This window comes from Electrona antarctica (genome assembly GCF_951216825.1).
Source record: "Electrona antarctica genome assembly, chromosome: 1".
In the NCBI taxonomy this organism is placed as follows: Eukaryota; Metazoa; Chordata; class Actinopteri; order Myctophiformes; family Myctophidae; genus Electrona; species Electrona antarctica.
Window position 1 is genome coordinate 59,217,865 of NC_136806.1, and position 19,912 is coordinate 59,237,776.

At 41.5% G+C, this 19,912-nt stretch overlaps 2 protein-coding genes across 4 annotated transcripts; one reads left to right on the forward strand and one right to left on the reverse strand.

Annotated features, from left to right (window-relative positions):
* Positions 1 to 322: 322 nt before the first annotated feature.
* On the reverse strand, positions 323 to 16,407 carry srpx2 (sushi-repeat containing protein X-linked 2). 3 transcript variants are annotated; one of them, XM_079522064.1, is made up of 10 exons: positions 16,352 to 16,407; positions 8,645 to 8,725; positions 7,358 to 7,549; positions 5,645 to 5,821; positions 2,952 to 3,075; positions 2,751 to 2,872; positions 2,472 to 2,651; positions 1,373 to 1,506; positions 1,146 to 1,267; positions 323 to 1,030 (listed from the first exon to the last, which is right to left on the reverse strand). In XM_079522064.1, exons 3-10 carry the CDS (start codon positions 7,521 to 7,523, stop codon positions 802 to 804), a joined length of 1,254 nt encoding a protein of 417 aa, XP_079378190.1. In that variant the 5' UTR covers positions 7,524 to 7,549; positions 8,645 to 8,725; positions 16,352 to 16,407; the 3' UTR covers positions 323 to 801. The 3 variants fall into 3 exon arrangements, with proteins under 3 accessions (XP_079378190.1, XP_079378188.1, XP_079378189.1); XM_079522062.1 differs by lacking the exon at positions 16,352 to 16,407 and adding an exon at positions 11,309 to 11,615; XM_079522063.1 differs by lacking the exon at positions 16,352 to 16,407 and adding an exon at positions 11,281 to 11,363.
* Positions 12,279 to 19,670, forward strand: tspan6 (tetraspanin 6). Its single transcript, XM_079523433.1, has 8 exons — positions 12,279 to 12,522; positions 16,098 to 16,289; positions 16,372 to 16,446; positions 16,545 to 16,640; positions 17,347 to 17,502; positions 18,164 to 18,247; positions 18,641 to 18,725; positions 19,213 to 19,670. The coding sequence occupies exons 1-7, from the start codon at positions 12,436 to 12,438 to the stop codon at positions 18,707 to 18,709; spliced, it is 759 nt and encodes a 252-aa protein (XP_079379559.1). The 5' UTR covers positions 12,279 to 12,435; the 3' UTR covers positions 18,710 to 18,725; positions 19,213 to 19,670.
* Positions 19,671 to 19,912: the final 242 nt, after the last annotated feature.

Genomic DNA, 19,912 nt, shown 5'->3' on the forward strand with positions numbered 1-19,912 from the left:
TTGGCTATATAGAAGTGTCTATTTGTACGTCTCTAAATGTTTTGATGAATTGAACATGGTGGACCCTCTTGTAAACAAGTGTAATGCTTAATTGGGTCGTCCACTCACAGTTAACAGTCTTTGTATTGAGTTTGTGCTTGAAATGTACTGTAATTCTGCAAACTGTTAATAAATATTTCAATCAATCAATATAATTCAAACAATGCATGAACAGCATTATTCTTTAGTTCTAAACTTCACGTAACATCAATGGAATATCAATATCTTGGGGTTTTGTCATAAATGTCGTCTTTTCCTGGTTTGAATGACTTGAGCCCTATTTTATACTCCCAGGCTCACACTCACTTGCTATATATATTTTTTTATTAGTTTGATATTATCGTAACAATATCCATAGAGGTATTTGGTCAAATATATCATGATGATTTCAAAAGTAAGAGGATATCCGAGCACTCAAAAAAAATGTGGAGGACGTAAATGCTCATTTTATTCTATAAAAATGCCAACATGTTTCAACCTCGACCTAAAAAAGGTCTTCATCAGGGCGTTAACATAACAGTTCTACTTCCTCAAGTTCCTCACCTCCACATTTTTTGTGGAGTGCTCAGATCTCCTCTTCCTCTCTTTAAGTCTACATTCCTGCTGATCCTAGAAGCAACCTCCAATACACTTTTAAGACCATTTTAATCTCCTGTGAGCACCCGGTTGCCAGCCCTAAATGTATTTTATCTGTACTCTCGCCATCCTTGTCAATCACTTAATGGTGCTGATCAATGTGTTCTTGTAGTCAGTGTTAGCTGACTAGTCGGTGTAGTCGTCCGTGTCCGTGTCAGTGTCAGTGTCAGTGTGAGTTCCACAGAAGTCTCTGTGGAGCTCCAGTCTTCCTCGCTCCTCTTCGTCCAACAGGGAGTTGTCAACGTATGAAAAGAGCTCATCTGAGCTCGCGACGGTCATGAATCTCTCTCGGTCAATTCCGCGCTTGTCCAGCAGCACCATGCTGAAGTAGGATCTCGAGATTCTGAAGATTTGTCTACACCACAAACACAAAATATAGTTATCAGCTTATTTGGTTAAACTTAATGAGCTACATTACTGTATCTTGAGAGTGAACCCTCGAGTGGTTCAGGTTGCCAGCCACCCGTTACCTCAGGCCATCGATGACTTCAGAGTCGAGCTTTTTGTCTTTGATGCGACCGTGCTCCCGAGGCGGCGAGTCGAGGAGTTCAATCACTGTCACGTGTCTCAGATCTAAGCCACAGTCTAATTTCTAAACAGGATGCAAAAATTAAACAATGTTTTTTTTGGGGGGGGGGGGGTTTGTTAGCGTGCCAAATATGTCATAGCAAGATTATATTGGATGTGTTTTCCTCACCTGTATCATAATGTTCTGCATCTTGTAATCTGGGTCAGTTATGTCGGGTGCTGATACAATCAACAGTCTCCTCTTTTCATAGAACTGATCCAGTAGCGCAGAGGCCGTCTTCACATCGGTCTTAAATTGCATTGCTGCACATACAAGAAACTACAGTAAGGTTTTCCATAGAACAGCTATACTGCACTTAGTGTAAGAAAACACAACACACCATCACTGATGCATTGCATCTTAATAACTGACATTATTCAGTGGTTTTCTAACTTTTTTTTGCCCCAAGGCACACCAATGGGCAAGTCGAAATCTCAAGGCATACAGTGTGCACAAAGTACTGTCATTGTAAATGTAAACATTATATATATAAATTATAAACCTTATATTTTGAAAAACAAAGCACTACTGCCTCATCAAAGTTGGTGGTGTGACTTTATATATTGTCAATGATTTGCATGAGAGGTGGTGGAGTTGGCCGTTTTAGCAGACAGTTTCATTGGTTCAATATTGTTTTAACCAACACACAGATGTAAAGGGTGTTCAATAGCATTGACGTATGCAAAAACAAAAATCAAAAACCTCAAAAAAGGAGTTAGGTGGTTTCCTCCTGACAGCAACGATATTGTGTGTGTGGTTGTCACAAAACTCCCACAGTACACCTGGACTTGTCTCCCGGCACAAAAAAATGAATTAAGCAATATTACACTCAAGGGTGTGGGTTAACGTGATTATTGCCACGACAGTGATGCGGTCAGGAACGAGACGAAGTCGAGTTCCGCAAGCATCACTGAAGTGGCAATAATCACGTTAAACCACACCCTTGAGTGTAATATTGCAATTATACAACAGTTACCCTTAAAACTAAGAAAATCGCTGAAAAAATATATATTTTTAATGACAGATGTAGTCACTACGACCACAAATGTCCCAAGAAACTAGCTAGCCTAGCCACCGAGTTTGCTAGCGCTCTGGGAAAACAGAGCAGCTGAATTCTTTGTTTTGATTAGGTGGTGAATGGTGCTGGTTTAACCCACGGCTAGAAGGCCGTTTCAACCAATCAGATTGCTTCCTCGAAACGACCTGTGGTATAATTGACAATACTTACAAACGCATTGAGCAGGGTCTCCACTCCAGTTGCGGTTCGACTGGCACACTCTGCTAGACATGCCCTTCCTCTCAAATCCCCCATCGCAGTGGTACTCGCACACCGCGCCGTAGTTGTTCCCATCAGAGTCACAGGTCACGTAGCCGTGCATAGGTGCTTTGAGTTCATGACACCTTCTCACTGGAAGTAACAGTGCAACTTTGTCAATAGCAGATTGTATTCATCACATAGGTTTTAAGATTTTCAAACGTATGAAGCATTTTTTTGTGCCTTGCTTACCTTCAACGCGGACGATGAACTTGCAGGCAGCCCTGTTCCTGGCTTGGTCATATACTTTGTAGCGGACAATGTTTGCTCCCTCGTTAAAGTCAGTGCCTGGCTGCTGGTCTACGAGTATCACACTTAAGAAACGAAAAGACAGATGTTTCACCCCATGTGAAGTACAGAGGAGAGCGAGGGGAAACGAAAGAAGTGACATACTCAAGTGATTTATCAGCTGTATCCGTGGCAACAGGCGGTTCCCAGGTCACCCTGGCAGTTAGTTTCCCAGGTTCAGCGACCTTGACTCGGGACAGAGGACACCTGATCTTTGGTGGATCGTAGTCTGGAAAGACAAGAAAATCTACTGGTAAATAAATACATTTGCAACCATATATACGTACCAGTAAGACGCCTGGGGGGCGAGAAGCGACCTCGCCCCAAAAAGGTTGCGTGCACGCATCCGCCTGGTTGACGGCAGACTGCTGGGCGAGCGCTGGCGCTTTGGCATGGGGAGTGTACAGGGTTTGATGAGGTCAGATCAACATATGGAGTGTCAGAACAGGTCAGCTCCATATATGGAGATCTAATGGTGGTAGCGGGGACATTCTCTTGAGCGTACAGGGTTTGATGAGGACCCAGTTAGGGCATTTTCGGGCCTGTTGAGAACTCGTTTTTTTCACCGGCTGCCGGGCGCGGCTGCACTAGTAACTTTGGGGCAGGCCCGTCTAGAGTTTGAATGGACTGGTGGGCCTGTTGAGAACTCTAGAACAGGTTCTGACATATATCCATATATGGAGATCTAAGGTTTTGAGGTCAGATGTAGAGTTCGCATTTACTATGACCTCAGGGATCTCCATCCCTGCTGATGTCACGAGACCTGGGCACCATGTATGGGGATTTTGAGTGACTGACTGACGGACAAAAATGTACGATTTCAGAGTAAATGCCACCTGGGGTCGCTATAGAGGGTATGCGCATGCTTAAAGTGAATGGCACATCGAGTGGCAAATCGAGTGGCAAAGCAACATGCAAAGTGAGTTTAACATTGTTTAATGTTGTTTAATGCAATCAGATAGGACTTTTCTGTTTGGATGCATGGGTTGTCAAGGCCAGAAAGTAGTTTTTTGCCACTCAGTAGGCATTCCTACATAACTTCCGGGTTTGATGATGATGTCACGCGCATACCCTCTATTAAACTTATATATTCAAGAAAGTACTGTTAATGCCATGAGTTGTGTATTACCACCCACTGTTGGCCTGTGGGGTAATTGCATCCATTCCTTTTTATGGAGAGGGGAATTTGTGGTCTGGGAGATAATCCCCCGTGGAGCTGGAGCCAGTCCAGAGAACAGAGGGGCAGGAAATATGTGAAAGACAAGAGCTGCAAGATGAAAATGTTTGTTTTATTTGTGTGGGCGGGAGACAGCATGCCTGGGGCGCAGAAAGCTGCAGAGGGATTGAATCTTGTTCCTCGATGGAGCATAAACGTAAACGGTCGAGTTGACAGTGGTATTTTATAGCTGATGGGAAATCAATTCAAAGACTTTACTTTAGATTTTGAACAAGATGTTTGTTTGTTTTTAGGGGGGGGGGGGGGGGGGGGGGGTTATCCGTGAGCCTTGAGCACATCTTTTCAAAGTGGGGGATGCTTCGGGGTCAATATTGGAAAAAGAGAAGAAAATGAAAATCTTACCAGCTTTATTTTAGATCGTTTTTTAGTAATAGTACAATATAAACATTACAGAGACTTTAGTTGTCACTACTGTACAATACAGCACTGCATGACCAGCGCTCGAGTAGCTGTTTTCTGTCCTGACAAACTGACCTAAACTCCATATTTGACTGCGCCTGACACAGTACTCCATATATGGACATAAGAGGCACACAGACAGACAGATACAGAAATCTCTGTATGGGCATATAGGGGACACAGACAGACGGGTACAACGGGTACTAACTGGGTGGGTACATTTCCAACTTGCACAATAATATTTTTTTAAATAAAATATTAGTAGTAGTAATTAATACATTCATTTTAATCAATTTAAAATGTAATGCGTTGTGAGCTTGAATGTAGATTGTCTATTTTTGAGTGGCGCCAGCCCCTCGAGCGATGATTTGATTGCCTGAGCAAAGTATACATACATATTGAGGATAAAAAGTGAGGGCAGAAAAGTGAATACGCCAAATGTGACTGGCCGTAATGACATTTGTGATGATTTGATTGGCTGAGCACGGAATGTGATGTAAGAGCGCCTCTCACTTCACACGAGTGTGATTTTCTTTTTTTATGTCTCTTTTCTTGTTATTTTACAATATAAGGGAATGGCTATTTGGTGGTCTGCCACCTCGGGGCGACTGATTGCCTCGTCACTCAAGGGTCCTTCTGGCCGATCCACACGGTCACGACTATTTTCTGTTCTGGCCCCACAGTGGTGGAATGAACTTCCCACTGATGTTAGGACAGCAGAGTCACTGCCCATTTTTCGCCGCAGGTTGAAAACCCACCTCTTCAGGAAACACTACCCTTCCTCTCTGCCTGACCTACTTGTTGTTAACTAGTTGTACGAACGCTTGTTTTCTATTGTTGTATTGTTTATTGGATCTTGTTTAGTCGATACACTTAATTGTTTTAGCTCATGCTCATTTGATTTAGCTATTTTGTCTCATCTGTTTAAGGAAATAGGTAGCTGATATATTGCACTTTTACCTTAGCGCTAGGTATACTCTTGGTTGCTTGTTTTTGCAGAAAATGCACTAAAGACTTCTGGTGATTAGTAGTTTTTGTTCCCTACCTATGTTGAATACACTTATTGTAAGTCGCTTTGGATAAAAGCGTCTGCTAAATGACTGTAATGTGGTCCTTGTCATGGAAAAGTTTGGGAACCCCTGATCCAAAGCTTGACGTGTACCTGAACAAACCGGTTCAACCCCATTCCATGAGCCATCAACCAGACAGGTGCGTGAGTGTACCCCTTCAAAGCGGTATCCAGGGGCACAGGAGAAGTCACACCTGGAGTCTGCCACAAAGCCTTGAGTACAGGTGTACCTGCCATGGGAGATCAGGGGCAGCACACGGCAACGCACCTCTGAAGAAACGAGACAAGAGCAGTGGTGGAAAAAAGTACTCACATTTTTTACTTAAGTAAGGAAAAATCTGGGTGGGGAAGTGATTGTCATCACTCACCCAACACCGCTGAAGTGCCCTTGAGCAAGGCACTGAACCCCCAACTGCTCCCCCTGGAGCTGCTTAGTGGCCAACAGTATAAGACTGTGGTTGTACTGGTCAGCTCCCAGGTTTTAATGTGTGTGTTTGCGTGTGTGTGTCTGTCTGTGTGTGTGTTTCTATGTGCAGGGCGTTGCTGAAAATGAGCACCTGTGCTCAGCTACTTCCCTGGGTAAATAAAGAATAAAAAAATAAAAAAATAAAAGTAAAAGCATCAATACTGCAAATAGAAATACTCTGTTACAAGTAAAAGTCCGGAATTCAAAATGTACTTGGGTAAAAGTAAAAGTGTTGGTATCAAAATGTTGGTATCACAATGCGTCGCGATTTGCGAGCTTGTAAGATCGGCTATTTTCAAATGGCCGAAACGTACAGTATATTAGGAGGGGTTTTCAACTGATTGTGAACGAGGGACCACCACCCTGAACCTGGGGACCACTGTTGTGTTGGGCGGCGATATGGGCTAAGATTTAAGCAATATTACACCAGACTAGGGTGTTATTTATCGTCGTTAATGCACGCCTGCGGTGCCGTAGGAACTCCGAAAGGTATCGCAGAAGTGCATTAATGACGATAAAGAACACCCTCTCGTGTAATATTGCAATTATACAACAGTTACCCAAAAAAACTAAGATAAATCAGATTGCTTCCTTGAAACGACCTGTTGTATAATAGTGCTTTTGCATCATGTATACATCCCTCTGTTTCTCAACCAATGGTCCATTGACTAATGACTACTAATACTTTCCTAATACCGGTAATAATGAATCTACTAGGCAATACGGTGCACTTCCCCCTCTTGAGATTCCAACTCCCTTTTTCTGTTGAATTTCCTGAACTCCAACTTGTCAGTATATAAATGACTACATGGACGGTTATCATAGGTCACCAGGTCATTCAGTTCACTGTTTCTCAACTAGTGGAAAGCAATTTTTTTAAATCAACAAATCCTACATTACTAAATGAATGGTCAGGGACCACTTGCAATACTTCCACGGACATCCAGTGGTCCACGGACCACCTGTTGAAAAGCCCTGGTGAAGTGGTTAATGGTTAATGTTAATGTGGTGATAATAATCAAAATCTACAAAGTACCTAGTAATAAAGTTTTCAAATACTTATAGTGGAGTAAAAGTACAATATTTGCCTCTGAGATGTAGTGGGTTTGAAGTGAAAGTACTGAAAATTGGAAATACTCAAGTAAAGTAAAAAAATAAATACCTAAAAAAATACAAGTACCGTACTTGAGTAAATGTACTTGTTACTTTACACTACGTGGACAAAATATTTAACGAGTAGAGATTAAAACAATTTTGTAGCATTTCGTCACAAATGTAAAAAAAAAAAAAAACAGAAAATAGAGGACAAATGATTGCGTGTACCTACGGCTTCCACTTACTTCGGCAGTGAGCCGTGCCGGACCAGCGGCGGTTGGCCAGACACTGGATGGAGCTCTTCCCCAGCAGTCTGTATCCACGGTCACAGGTCAGCTCACAACGGGTGCCCAGCGTGCTGCGGTAGTTTCCTCCTCGCGGGGAGAAGCAGGTCACCTCCCCATTGGGCATATTGGGAGAATGACACCAATTTGGGTCTGTGTAAAACCAGAGCACAACAACACACACACGTCATTATATTAACCTGCTTGAACCCTCATATTACAGTACATTGAAAATAAATGGTTCAGTAGCTTAAAAGGACCATCCCGGCACAATATGTGTCATTGTTTATTCACAGCTTTGGGCTTGGCTTTATTTGATTTTTGATTTTGCATGTTTACATTTTTGTCATTAAGAAATGACCAAACTTGTGTCCAGAATGATGTAGGGGTGGGAATTCAGTATGGAATAGAGGCTAGGTTATGGCTGGCTTGTATTTGTATGAACTTTTTTTTAATGTTTTTTTGTGGCTTTCGCCTTTATTTTATATTTTTTTATGGAGGGACAAACAGTAGGCTGACAGGAAATGGGGAGAGAGATGGGGGGGAAGACATGCAGTAAAGGCCTTCGGGATCGGGAGTCGAACCCGCGGCACACTGCCAGACTGGATTACCAGCCACGGTGTCTGGACCATTGAGCCATGGCCCAGCATTTGTATGAACTTTTAATAAGAATGAGAAGGTTAAAAAAAAGTCACAACAGGACACAAAGGGCATAAATAACAGGGGAAGGATACACAGCAGGGGTAGAGGCCATGATCATGACAAAAGATGCTTAAAACAAATGACCAAACGTATCTAAATAATTGAGTCAATGTTGGCTGAACCTCACTACATTAAAAGAGCACTTAAACCATGTTAACCTTATCTTCATATAATTGGTGCACACTAATAGGCCTATTACAATTTTCTGTCTAGTTGTTCTGCGTCTTGAGGGTGAGCTGTGAGGACAGTTCCGAAATCTGCCTACCAATGACATCTTCAGTAGGTTAGGTAGGCAATTTCAAACTGATGGCTATACCGGCATCATTCCCTGAAGAAGACCTCCTAGGTCGAAACGTTGGATTCTTGTCAATAAATATACAGCATCATGGCTACGAGTGTGCAGCCTTTTTCTTATTTTTTACTTGTGCGCCGGCACCAATGACTGACCAAGTCGCGCTCAGTCTTGTGCCAGTGGATGATGAGCCTGTGAAGGTGCTCCTCATCCCCGCAGCCGCAGGCATATGCTTTTAAGGTGTCCTCTCTTACTATTGTAGTCCAGTCTAGGAGTGTAGTCCTCCTCTTCTGGTTCCAACTCATTGTAGCTGCTATGTATGGTCCCAGAAATACCTGAAACAAACAGACGTTAATGAATTTAAAAAATGAAATACATTCTTTCTTTTTGCTGGAACGGTTATAGTCTAGCATTGATGCAAATGATTTACCCCTTCCCCATATAAGGTAATTTCCACAAACTTAATTCAGGTCCCTTAGCTTTCCAATCCACGCCAGACACCTGGATATGTAATCTGTGAAGCAGACTGCAAGCCCACAGCGAGCTCCCCAGGACTATGGGTTTTAAAGCATACTCATCACTATGCATACGTATAGACATAGCATAGGAGCTACAGTTTAAAAGAAAGGACACACCAATGTAATAAAGTAGGCTTAAATTAATCCGTTTTGGTGCAAACATCACCCATCCTAATAGTTGGAAGCATGTGGTGAATGTGACAGACCATTATGTCTTAATTTGACACTTTAAATGTATTCCTTAACAAGTTCCCAAGTAAAAATGGTAAAAAAACAAGAGCCCTATAAAATCTGCACTAGCTGAAACGAACTTTCCGTACAGTGAGTCTCCCCGACCACCATCATTCCTCCTCAGCATTTGTGGTTCATGCACGCGATCCGTCTCCCTTGAAGATCTGCAATGACTGCATGTAGAGATGAGTGCCAAGAAGCCTGAGACTTTCCAGTCCTTAAACCTTCATGTAACCCACTTCAAATCAGATCTTTTGTAAAGGGCTGCTACACTAACTTTAACACCCAAATAAAGTCAGTGTGAAATTATGTCAGTGTGTCAGTGTGAACACATTCAACAGTCAGCGAGTGCCCCCTTTGGAAAATGTTCCGGAATGTTCCAGTGATTTTAGTATTTCACCTCATCAGCTTTTTCTTATGACTTTCTTATGCACTGCATGAAGATCAACAGCCCCGTTCTTTCTGATTTCAAAGAAATGTAATGTGATATGAATGAAAATGTGCTTTGCCAGATAAAACCCAGACAAGAATGAACTTGTACTTCAATACAAACATGCTGAATAAGTAATAGTGGCTACCCCTTTTTCCATTACACACACACACACACACACACACACACACACACACACACACACACACACACACACACACACACACACACACACACACACACACACACACACACACACACACACACACACACACAGTAAAATCCTTAGTGCTAATTTATTACATTTTACACTTTCAGAGTTAAAAGAACACTCGGGGTGTAGTAGACTATACTGACGTAGTCTTGTTGAAGGGGCCGAAGACTAGTCTAGACTCTGACACATCGTGTATCAGTAAAACCAGGGCACTAATCCCACTACTCTCAGGACTGATGCAACCAGGAAGACACGTACATGCAGGGAGATGGGTGGGGGGGTCGGTTGTACTTTACAACTCCGCAATTACCGTAACTGCTGACTAACATGTCTGGTTTCATTTATCTTAGAGAAGGTTTCAAATGTCATTGCTGATGAGAGTGAATCATTCAAGGGCAGAAGACAACCTGACAATAAATGTGAGTAAAACAAGCATTAAATCCTGCGGACACCTTATCTGGACGGATGCATTTGGTTGGATCTAAGAAGGTCACGTCACTCACAAATGATGGCTCTGCCACAGCAAGTCACCAATTAAGTAGCAGTGATCTGTGTGTTGCGCTGTAATTATACAAAGATCTAAGGGGATCTAAGGACATGCATGTTCAAATTTGGAGAATCACCTTTTAAACACACACACACACACACACACACACACACACACACACACACACACACACACACACACACAAACACACACACACACACACACACACACCATCTCACCCTGTCCTCTGCCTAAGTTCTCTTCTTTCACACCAACTATAGCTTCATGTCCCTTTCACTATAAATCTCCTCTTTGGTCTTCCTCTAAGCTGGCAGTTACAACCTCACTATCCCTCCTCTGTACATGTCAAAGACTCCAAACCATCCCAGTCTGCCCTCTCTGGCTTTATCTCCAAAACATCTAAAATATGCACTGTCCCTCAGATCTACTCATTCCTGATCCTATATTCTCCTGGTTACTCCCAGAGAGAACCTCAAGATTGTAGTAACTGCTACCTCCAACTTTGCTTTTCCTCAGTGCTACTGTCTATATTTTGATTTGGCTTAGGTTTTATCCATGTTTAAGAATAATGTGGGCTATTTTGTATAGGCTATAATATGGTCCCACCTACAAATAAAACTAATAATCAAAAACAAAAATCAGTGACATTATCAAGTTAAAGGTTGTTGTGGATATCCAACAAGTAGGCTCTTCAGTCCTAAATCGATGACTGCTCCATTGTGTCTTACAGTACTACTGTCTTCTGAAAACAATCTGCACATCTGTGTCTAATACACTGCAGCTGGTATTTCCTCTGCGCGCACAGGGAATTCAGAATTCCCAGAATCAGAATTCAGATAAAAACATCGCCATTTCAGGACTCTCTCCCTCTACCAGGCTAGTACAGTAGCCTAAACAAAAGTAGCAGCTTTATTTGTACTACTGTACTGTACAATAAAATGCAATTTGCAATAACATGAGTGAAGTGAAGAGAGACAGGCTTTTCTTACCGTCGTTGTCAAGACCCAGTAAACTCACCTGTGAAATATAAAATTAATACAGCAATCCAGTTGGGTGACATTGAAAAACGTATAAAGTCTTCAAGCACACACCAGAGACAGAGTAATAATGGCTTAATTTGGTAGATTTCAAATTGTGTTCTACTTCTACTGCGCAGAAGCCAGACTCCGAGATGAAATACAGTATGTTAATCCAGACCTGAGTTGACAAATTACTAGTATTTTATTTAGCCTAATAATAGTCTGTGCGAACTGCGAAGTCTCTTCTAGTCAGACCAGTGTCTTCGCAGTTTTCTACCCAAATGATGATCCTTCTTTCGACTTCGCAAAAGTCAAGAAATCACAAATCCGCTTGGTGGCGCTGTGGGACTTCTTAAAGAAAACTAGTTGGCCGCTCTGCTGCCTCCCATATTTCCATGAAGATAAGTAGCCTATAATTAGATATTTATCAAGCTCCTAGGCATCCTCCAGACCTCCACTCCTCCAAACAGCACGAACTTGTACAAACGCCTTTGGTCGTGCAACAAATTAAATAATACTAACGTGATAGTGTATTAGACACAGATGTGCAGATTGTTTTCAGAAGACAGTAGTAGGCTACTGTAAGACGCATGTGGGCCTAATCTAAATGTTATTGTTTTATTATAAAGTCTAAAGTCTGGATGGATAATACTTCCTAGATACCAGGAGGGCATTAGGGCATTCATTAACAGAACATTGTGTTCATCTCATCTGTTGCAACTAAAGATTTTCTTTTCTCTCCCCGCCGGACAGTCCAAAATAAATCTATTCAATCCAACCATCCTTGCCAAAAAAAAGATCAGCGACACCATCCATCGTATACTTCGCCATACGACGGTGTCGTCCATCGGAAATAACAGATCTGCAAGCTCACAACGCGTCACGATGCGACGCGTTGTGAGCTTGTAGATCGGCTATTTTCGAACAACACCGTCCCCCCCAAAGCGGTTCCCTTCCCTCAGGAAAGTGATGTAGGTTGGTGACGACACTTCCCCCAGACTCTCTCTCTCCTTGCCTTGGATTTATTGCCCAAAGTTTTTTCCTCTTCGACACAGACGGTCATCCAGGTCGCATAGATTGAAGTTTCTCTCTTCTCTTCATTTTAACAACATAAAAAAAGCCAGGATGTCTCCGCCATCCAGGCGGCTTCAGACGAAGCCCGTGATTACATGTCTCAAGACCTTTTTGATCTCCTACAGTCTCATATTTTGGGTAAGTTGTTGCGGCCAGGGACTGAGGGACACATCATATTAGGGGAGATGAGGGGGGTGACACAGTCAGTCACACAAGGCAACAAGCTAAAGAGGTAACAATGGGCGCCGATGGATGCCAACTGGTCAACCCATTGTGAGATGGAGTGTATCATGTGTACATTCTGTAAAAAAGAGGCACAAATGTCCCTCGTTCAAAGTAAACGAAGGTTGTTGTTTTTTTTACGCCGGGGGGAGAGAAACACTGTTATTTATACTAATCACTGTGGATTCGAATTGGGTTTCATGACATTATTGACAACAAAAAGAGTGTTAAACTGTGCTGATGCTGTTGCATTTTGTCATCGTTTCTAGCGGTGGTGGGGGCGCAATGCAACACGTAAGCTACGACTTACAGAACCGAATGGCTAGTGACTAAAACAGCCATTTATGGGGGGGTTTTCTTTTCTTTTCTTTTTCGCTTAAAGGTCGATGCTTTTATCTGTCCATTTATTGCTCTCGGTTGGATGAGCTAACGCTCTTATCAGACTAATGACTTGTGCGAGGAGGAGCGTTGAGAGAAAGAAGCAGCCGTGTTAATGCAACTATATAGCCCTGCCTGGGGGTTCGTGTTTGTTTTGTTTACCGTGGTGGGTTGTGTGTTTAAATAAAATCTCTGCTGCACAATGCATGTCATGGAAAACGAATGCATGACACCAATTTGCCTCAAATCAAAGTAGAGCTGATGTGGCTGTTATTGCATCATTGGTCTATAACGTGGTTGAAAATATTGACGTATCCTTGACTTAGAGTCAGACCATTTAAACACCCTTACACCAGTCAAAATGAAGTTGAAACTGACAAGTGTTCTTCATTTAACATTGAATAGGAACTTTACTTTTTCAACTTGACACATTTATAATAAAACAAATGAACTGCCCACAACAATATTCTTCAGCAAGCAGTTTTCTCAGTTTTGGGTGCTGCCTTCCAACTGCAACTTTCATCTCTTTACACAAATATTCAGTGTGGTACAGATGCTTTCTTTCATCTGTTCTTGGTTGATTTTGATGCATGTTTCATGCTGCTGCTGTAAGAGCCATGACTTGTGATTCAGACACAGCATTCTGGGCTATACATCATTACAAATTACCTTGATAGCCATCCCAAAACATAACGTAGCCTCTATGTTTCAATTAGCTCTGGCTCTATATGCAGGAAGAGCAGTAAGGCTTTGGACCAGAGCTATGTTTCAGTGTAGGCATGGTGTTATTTTCTTTGAAAGCTGTTGCCTTGTGTGAACATAGAGTTGGTTGGTTGGTATTTACCCCCAAACTCTTTCATTTGTCCAAAGTACATTCTCCCAGAAGGACTGTGCATTCCATGCACTTGGTCAAAGTCCAGACTACAGTATGGATTTGTTGTGTCCCCTTTGGGTCTTCTAGGGTCAGGAGGAGCCATGACATTTTCCTTGGTTAATCTTTCAATCTTGAGCCAACTTTTCTACTGCGCCCATATCAAGAATATTGGCAAATAACTACAGTCTCATTGGCCTTAAACTTCTTAATAATACCTGTGAATTGCTTGAAAATGTAATGTAATTTACTGGTATGTTTAATTGTGGTTTTGAATGCCTGTATATTTGGTAAAGGCAATATCATGCCAGCCTACAAGTCAAAGTGCCTGCATTGCACTGCAGTGTGAATGACTGTCATGACAGCGTTTACATAAGTGACATGACATCAAGTAACTTAGTTCAATGAACAAACTGTTGTTCTATCAACAAAATGCTTAATAAAAACAATGTTGGCGTGTGTGAACTGTTGTATTACTTTTATACCTGTTTCTCTAAGTTCTAAAAGACCCAGTCACTGCTGGAATTGTGATTTTAACACGGATCAACCTCCGCTGGTGCTTCACATAATCTGTCTTTGAGTGATTGAATACTTTATTAGTCAGAAATGTAAACCGCACATGTACACTAAGACATTACCGCTAAACATAGCATAGAAAATTAACATAATACATGCCATCAACAAATACAAACACTGTATGTACAAAAGAACAAGGGGCCCTAAAGACTGCCACCCTTTCAAGTCTTTTGAATCCATTTCACATATAGCACATTTATTATACAATACAGAGAGGGAGGAGCATGTAGGAGAAAGGAGATGGAGTGTCCAAGTTAATGTAACTCGGTTCATTACATTGTGGTAGAGACCAGAGTATAGTTAAAGTATAGTATAGTTAGTAGACGGTATTCCAGCCTGCAGATTGATATTTATTTCAGTTTGTCCCAAATGCTATTTTATCATCTCCAAATGCCTAGTAATATCACGTGCTTATAGTCACATACTCGTGTGAGTATTATGTACTATTGTACGGTACCGGTAAAAATGAGAACTGTCACATGATTGGTTCAATAAAGTTGTCCTCCTTTTAACATTAAGTGTGCTCGAATCTACTCTTTGCTCTATATCGATGTGTTATCCCGATTGATCCCAGGAGCACCTTTTTACTATTTGCCTCTGCCTTGTCACATGATGGTACTTGACTGTAAAGGGAAATATCCATATTATTTCTGTTATTCTAAGCTTTATCTGGTGTTAATCATTAGCCTAGCCATTTCAGTATTCTGCTATCTGTCTATCACATTTTTATCAGCCACCCTGGATCTAGCTGACAGGAATCTGACCAGTAACAGCTTGAGGGCTACATTTCAAAGGTGTAGTTACCGTAGTAAGTAATGTTTGAGTCATGCCAGGTATTTCCTGTGTCCAGGGAGTTTGTTGGTTCATGTCAGAGAGCAGGGCGACTCTTTACTTGTCCCTCTCTGTACTGTCATGTATATGTGAAATGGATTCGAGACACTTGGTTCATCTTGCATGCAGAAAGGTTGGTGGTCTTTTAGGGATCCCTATGAAAATAAAATAATGACTCCCTGTCTCCCTCACATTCTGTCCTTGCACTCGTGGTAATTGTTGTAACGTTATATGCAATCGGGGAAGCCAATGCAACATAACAAACAAATTGCTCAGCCAATCGGTTAAGCCAACAGGTCGGGTTGGCCAATCTCAGGGATGCCGGTGCCCACACACCTCCCAATCACACAGAGGTTTGGTGCATGCTGTACAGACCCGCAGACAGATATACTAAACATACAATGCGTAGGTTACACGGGAAACCAGTACAAGTGAGAAAAAACCGAGAGGGGCGAAGGGGAGAGAGACCGGGCCCGCCGATCCCCAAGGATGCATTTTTGCCCCAGCCCTTTTCTCACTTGTACTGGTTTCTCACAATGTAGGCCTACTATAACATATACTTTCAAAATGTTTTATTGTCAAGTGGTGCATTATTTTAATAAAATGCAAGGCAGGGTACAAAAATTTCCAGCAACATGCATGCATATATTCATATGGGCACTAGTTTACACACGCTCCAACACCCCAAAGACTTAAGAGCTTCTCTGCTGCTGTTTTTGACGTCAGGGGAAATTATGGATGCGGTTGGTAGGTATGTTATTTAGTGGCCGCGTTTTGAGCCTTAAATAATATGCTTGCGTCTAAAAACCACTCTACCCCTCAAAACCTCTTTCAGGTCACAGGAATGATCCTGCTAGCAGTTGGTGTGTGGGGGAAGGTGAGCCTGGAGGCCTATTTCACCCTGGCTTCTTCTGACAAGACTACCAATGCACCATATGTTCTGATTGGGACCGGAGCCACCATCGTTATTTTCGGATTGTTCGGCTGCTTTGCGACATGCAGAGGAAGCCCCTGGATGCTTAAACTGGTCAGTGCAAAAGTCTGTATTCCCAAGTACCCTTCAGACCTGCCCTTTGTATATAATCTCACCTTTTTGTTTGTTCCTTCAGTATGCTATGTTCCTGACCTTGGTGTTCCTAGCTGAGCTTGTGGCCGGAATCTCGGGCTTCCTCTTTAGACATGAGGTGAGATTAATATTATGACGTAGAACACAGAATTTACAGCAACATGTCAAAACATTAAGTGTTGCAAAATATAACACAATTTCTTTTGGATTGGTCAGATCAAGGCCATTTTAAAGGGTGCCTATACAGACGCTGTGGAGAAATATAATGCCACCGACAGCCGAAGTAATGCGGTTGACACCATTCAGAGGACTGTAAGTGGGAGCACTCTTCTTTATATGATTTTAGTCTGTTTGTTCCTCTTCCTGTGTGTAAACAGATGCAGGGCTTGAGTTAGAATAGAACTTATTCAGCAGTATTAAATAGTTTGATCAGCTAATTTCCAAAATAGCCCAAGAAGCATGAAGATACAGTATACTAATACTGTATATCAGGGCTTCTCAAATTGGGAATTGGGAACCCTATGGTGTCTTGATGCAAGGTCACTTACGTTGGAATTTATCAATGTCACTTCAGTTTAACCGTATTTAGACCCTCTATACTTAGTCAAATGGACTGATCTAAACGCCGTTCTTTTTCAGCCTACAGTACACCAAGTTTCTTCACTAGAAATAGTCAATCTACAAGCTCACAACGCGTCACGTTGTGACTGTAAGCTTGTAGATCGGCTATTTTTGGTGAATGTTCCCCCTAGAATAGGACAAGTACAAAAGTAATTTTCAGTCTGTCCTAAAGGAAACAACATATTCTCTCCACTTTTACTCGTGACATACTGTATCTTTGAGGGAAGGATTTACATACCGTTAATATGGCAAAATGTGCTATAAAGTAATGTAATTCAGGGGTGCCATGGATGAAAACGTTGGTTACAGGGGTGACCTGAGCCAAATATGTTTGAGAACCTCTGTATATATTTATATTAAATTGACTGTTTTTAATTTGTGTGTCTGCACTGTTTAGCTCCATTGCTGCGGGGAGACAAATTTCACTGACTGGTTTCACACGGAATACTTCAAAGAGAAGGGAATCCCTGTTAGTTGCTGCATAGACTCCTTTAAGTGCTCGGAAGAGACCCTTAAAGACCGGAGTAAGGCTGGGCAAGAAGTCTTCAATACGGTGAGGTCATTGGTGGACGCTTGGTTTGTGTGGATTTAACCCATTCAGGCCTGACGTCGAAATTTAAAAAAAAAAGTTTTCTAAATCATGACAATTTTCGGAAAGATTTGAGGCACATTTTAACGATTTTTAAAAAATAGCAGACCTACAAGTTCATAGCGCGCCACTCGGTGGCGCGCTATGAGCTTGTAGATCTGCTATTTTTCAATAGCTAAATTATAACAATGTTTAAAACACCAAAAGGGGTTCCCGCCCCAAAATGGGTTAATGGTTAATGTGGTTAAACACTAACGTGACATGGATGCGTTCCAGGTCTCAATGGATTAACATTGCTTGTGGAAATTAATTGAAAATAGGATCCAGCAGGAAGAGCACGCACATCTCAAAAGATTCTACGGGTGTTGAACAAAAATACATACAGGTGAGAAGAGAAGAAGTTCGCACACCGGTCTTGAGGAATGAATTCTTGACGAAGGGGTCGAAACATTGTTTCCTCTTCTTCAAATAAAAAGCTTGGAGCTCAAGACCGGTGTGCGAACTTCTTCTCTTCTCACCTGTGAAAATGAATTCTAAGTTATTTGTGTATTGGGAAAGTGAAAGTTAATGGCACTTTTGTTCAACAATGATCTAAGCATGATCTTTATCTTTCTATTATGTTTAGGGTTGCATGTCACTCGTGACAACAGTGATGGAGGCCAACCTTGGAATCATTGCAGGGATTTCCTTTGGAATTGCGTTCTTCCAGGTATAATACTTATAGTTTAGTTGCCTACATGTCGTTCTTTGCATAATTTGTCCTAAAACATATGCTCCATTTATTAGTGCTTATTGTGTTTTTTTTAATCGGTGAAGAATCATTTTTGTCTCGTGATCAAATTGTTTGTGGAAGTCATCGTTGGCCATTCTTTTTACTGTGCACCGAACGGATTGATGAGCGGTCTTGATACCGGAAGGTCGCCAGTTCGAATCAGCGGTCCGACACGTTAAAATTACCACCGCTGAAGTGCCCTTGAACAAGGCATTGAACCACTACGATGAAATGTTCTATGAGCAGGGCCTGGCTGGAAACAAGTTCTTGAGCTTAGCCCAGATACCCTGGGTAAATATAGTAATCATTTCATTTCATTTCATTTCACAGCTCATTGGAATATTCTTGGCTTGCTGCTTGTCGCGGTACATAACCAACAACCAGTATGAAATGGTTTAGCAGCGGTCTTCCAAAGGTACTACTTTTTGTTCAATATACAATCAAACACATTCAATTTTCATTTATTCATTCCAATACAGGTACAGTTGGGTGCCACCGATATTGTCCCTTATCATTTGACCCATTTAGGCCTGACCTCAATTTCTTTTTAAATCCTTCTAAATCCTCCAGTTTTCTGAAATAAATATTTTCACGATTTTTCAAAAATAGCAGACCTACAAGCTCGTAGCGCGCCACTCGGTGGCGCGCTATGAGCTTGTAGATCTGCTATTTTTCAATAGCTAAATTATAACAATGTTTAAAACACCAAAAGGGGTTCCCGCCCAAAATGGGTTAACTGTCCTTTTGCGCAGATCACGCAAACCTCAGCAAAAAGAAAAGGACAATATCAATGGCCTCCAACTGTAATATAAATGTTTTCTTTTGTGTGAAGCACTTTGTTACTATGCGATGAGTATTATTGTTGTATTTTAAGAGTCTACCATGTCGTTCATCCTTTACAGGTCACTGAGGGGCAGCTCTTGATTCATGCTGAGTTAAAGGAATCTCCCATTATTTTAATATTGTATTTGTCTGTTGTATTTTAGAGGAAAAACTCTTGCTGCTTCTTTTATGATCCCATTTGTATCGGCCAACCAGAAGGGAATAATATGAAAGGAAATCACAAGGGACAGTATTTGCTGTGTAGATTGTAAAAGGGAAAAATAGCAACTATATGCTTTTGTAGTTAATTTTGTGTTCTTGTGATTTAATTTGTTTTTGTTTTTTTGTTTCCATGAGTATTCTTCATGGTTTCCATATTGCCATTCTGATGTATTATCTTACCATTTGAATTGATGGTGTACTGTGCCAATTTGTTACAATGTCCACTCTCCAAGGATATTGTGGACATTATTTTGTAATCTTTCTCTACAAACCCAGGTATATAAAATAAGATGATAAAAGTTTGAATGCTCTGCAATGCTGAGTGAACTTTTGTGTCTGTGAAACCAATATTCCTGAGAAGCAAGATTAAGGGCTCTATTTTCGTCACCGCTAAACCCCTTATCCCTAAACTTCTTTGCCTTTTTTTTTTTTACTATTTTGCAAAACATTTTTGAATAGTTAAAATGGCCAGTCTACAAGCTCACAACGTGTCAATGTAGATTGGCTAGTTGAACTATTCAAAAATGTTTTTCAAAATAGTAAAAAAAAAAGGCAAAG